Source organism: Engraulis encrasicolus, chromosome 8 (genome assembly GCF_034702125.1).
Source record: "Engraulis encrasicolus isolate BLACKSEA-1 chromosome 8, IST_EnEncr_1.0, whole genome shotgun sequence".
Lineage (NCBI taxonomy): Eukaryota > Metazoa > Chordata > Actinopteri > Clupeiformes > Engraulidae > Engraulis > Engraulis encrasicolus.
Genome location: NC_085864.1, coordinates 13,571,352 through 13,573,851, shown reverse-complemented (window position 1 = coordinate 13,573,851; position 2,500 = coordinate 13,571,352). Strand labels below are relative to the sequence as shown.

At 42.6% G+C, this 2,500-nt stretch overlaps 1 protein-coding gene across 1 annotated transcript in view; it reads right to left on the bottom strand.

Annotated features, from left to right (window-relative positions):
* Window positions 1-2,500, bottom strand: part of LOC134453529 (endothelin-converting enzyme-like 1) — a 41,061-nt gene that overhangs the window by 30,498 nt on the left and 8,063 nt on the right. Inside the window, exons 2-3 of the mRNA XM_063204320.1 lie at window positions 2,359-2,500; window positions 725-803 (exon numbers count right to left, since the gene is read on the bottom strand). The exon at window positions 2,359-2,500 is cut by the window's right edge and continues 19 nt beyond it. Of these exons, the coding sequence (XP_063060390.1) occupies window positions 725-803; window positions 2,359-2,500 (221 nt within the window). The remainder of the gene's footprint in view (window positions 1-724; window positions 804-2,358) is intronic.

Below are 2,500 nucleotides of genomic sequence, written 5' to 3'. Positions count from 1 at the left end.
CAATGTATGATGAGGTGTGTTACAATATATATTCAAGATTCAAGATGCTTTAATTGGTCCCAAAGGAAATTCAACACACACACACACACACACACACACACACACACACACACACACACACACACACACACACACACACACACACACACACACACACACACACACACACACACACACAGTCACTTCAGTTGATAGGAGCTTCAACATAACAAATTTGACAAATGTCCGAACCCCCACCCAAAACCCATGCAAGAGACACTCACACATCTGCTTTCAAGAAGTAGACACAATCGCTGGGTGTGACTTCTGAACCTCTGCACTCAACTTATTTTGGCTGACCATGGTGAGACTCACTCAGTGGATTAGCCACGTAGCCTCTTAGTGCGGATGGGGTCGCCGGCATCCCTATTCACTATTTGCTGAAAATACTCAACTACATCATAACAACATTACTATGACATTACCGAGAGCCTTAAGTAACAGATTAAGACATAGCCATTACAATTCTGGTGACAGTAAGGTTACAACAAAGGCTCTGCGCTAAGGGGATAATGCACGCCGTACCACCAGTGGCATGCTGTGACAGTGCACAGGACCTTCAGTAATGTACTACAACCTGGTCATTAACATTCTGGTAACAGCAAATTTATATGTCTTAAATGTCTTAAAGGGTTAAAGTAGTTAGTGTTTTAATGGATGTATATTGACACACAAACAGACACACCTGCGGCAAAAACCAGTGCAGACAGCAGACACATTTCACGCCGGCTCCACCCACCAGACTTCTCAGACACCACTGCCTTCTGGGAGAGAGAGCGAGAGAGAGAGAGAGAGAGAGAGAGAGAGAGAGAGAGAGAGAGAGAGAGAGAGAGAGAGAAGGGGAGTGAGGGAGAAAGAAAATAGAAAAAGTGAGAAAGAGAAAGACAAATATAAAAATTGAGGGTAATAAAAAGGGGGACAAATGAATAAAGGTGGTTTAAATGTAATGCACTTGCTAGTTTCCTCATTCGCACATATTTACATGTCTTTATAAATGTACATTTTTATCCATTTATACTTTTGGTGTAGGATGAAAATCTGCACACTGTTGCTGTTCACGTGCTTGAATGAGTCTTTGTCTCATCCAACACCTGTTTTAATGGATGTGCGTGCATCCCCTACACCTCTTCTATACTTTGGGTTTATACACAACAGTTTAAGCTACCTTAAATGCTTTTTTAATGGATTTGTTAAAAAAAAAACACGGCCTAAAGCAGAGCTACAGTGCATATCAACCATGGAGATTATTCACTTTTTAAAACGTTTTAACAAAAGATTAAAAATAAAGTCTTATTTAGTCATAACAACATTCATTATGAGGCATGTGTAACCAAGGTCATCTTGAACTAGTTCACCACGTGCGGCTCAAACCCACAACCTTTCAGTCAACAATCCAGTTTGGTTCAGACCAATATCTCAGCGCTACCAATACTGCATAAGCATACTAGCACTGCACAAAGGATCTTGAGGTAGAACCTGTTTTTAGATGCGTCCTAGCATCTCTATAAGAGGGTATGTCCGTTCGTCGGTCTGTCCTTCTGAAATGCATTCTTTAAATTGGCCAAAACACGATCTTCACCGCAATTTTTCACGTTACTCTCTTCATATTTGTACTTTTCTTCTGCTACCGGATTATGATATCTCTACAAGGAAGCAATGGATAAATTGGGCAATGTGTTTCCACCATTACTCCTGAATAAGCAACAAGTGGACGCATCTTGGTCCGCCTGTCGGACTTGTTTTCCCATGTCAGAGCAATCTTAGAAGCATCTTCAATCCTCACATGGTGCTGTTGAAAATTGTACATTTCGAATTTGAAAATTAGTTTAGAATTAGTATTAGAGCAGGGTATAGCTTCCTGAAGTCTCAAGAGACAGATGTGCTGTTGACGAAGCTAGGAGCCTGGCTGTTAACTGACCGTTAACGAGCTGGTTAGCACGCTTTCTCCAATCCTCGAGTGGAAGACCTCGGTTACATTAAGTTTCAATAATGGCTGAGGATATGGGCTTTAGATGAAAGGGTTGTAGGTTCGAATTCCACCCTTGCCTCCCCCTACACCTCTACCCATGCCTCAAATGCCCTTCAGCAAGGCACTTAACCCCACATTGTTCTTGGGACTATAAGCAACATGTAAATAGCTGCAAGTTGCTTTGGATAAAAACGTCAGATATGCGTAATATAGTGTAATGTAATCTGATCTAATATTATGCATGACTCCACCCACTGCTGCCATATACAGATAAACCCATCCACCGATGCCTTATATAGTTATGTATAACTCCACCCGCCTCTGCTTTATATAGTCATAACTCCACCCACCGCTGTCTTCTGGTTCCGCCCCGCTCGCTCCAGGGTGCCGCCCAGCTGCAACGTGAGCCCATTGCTAAGGGTACCGCTGCTATAACGACCGCCATACTTCACTTCCTGGAAGTCGTCATAGTGCGCCGTCAGAGAGTAGGTG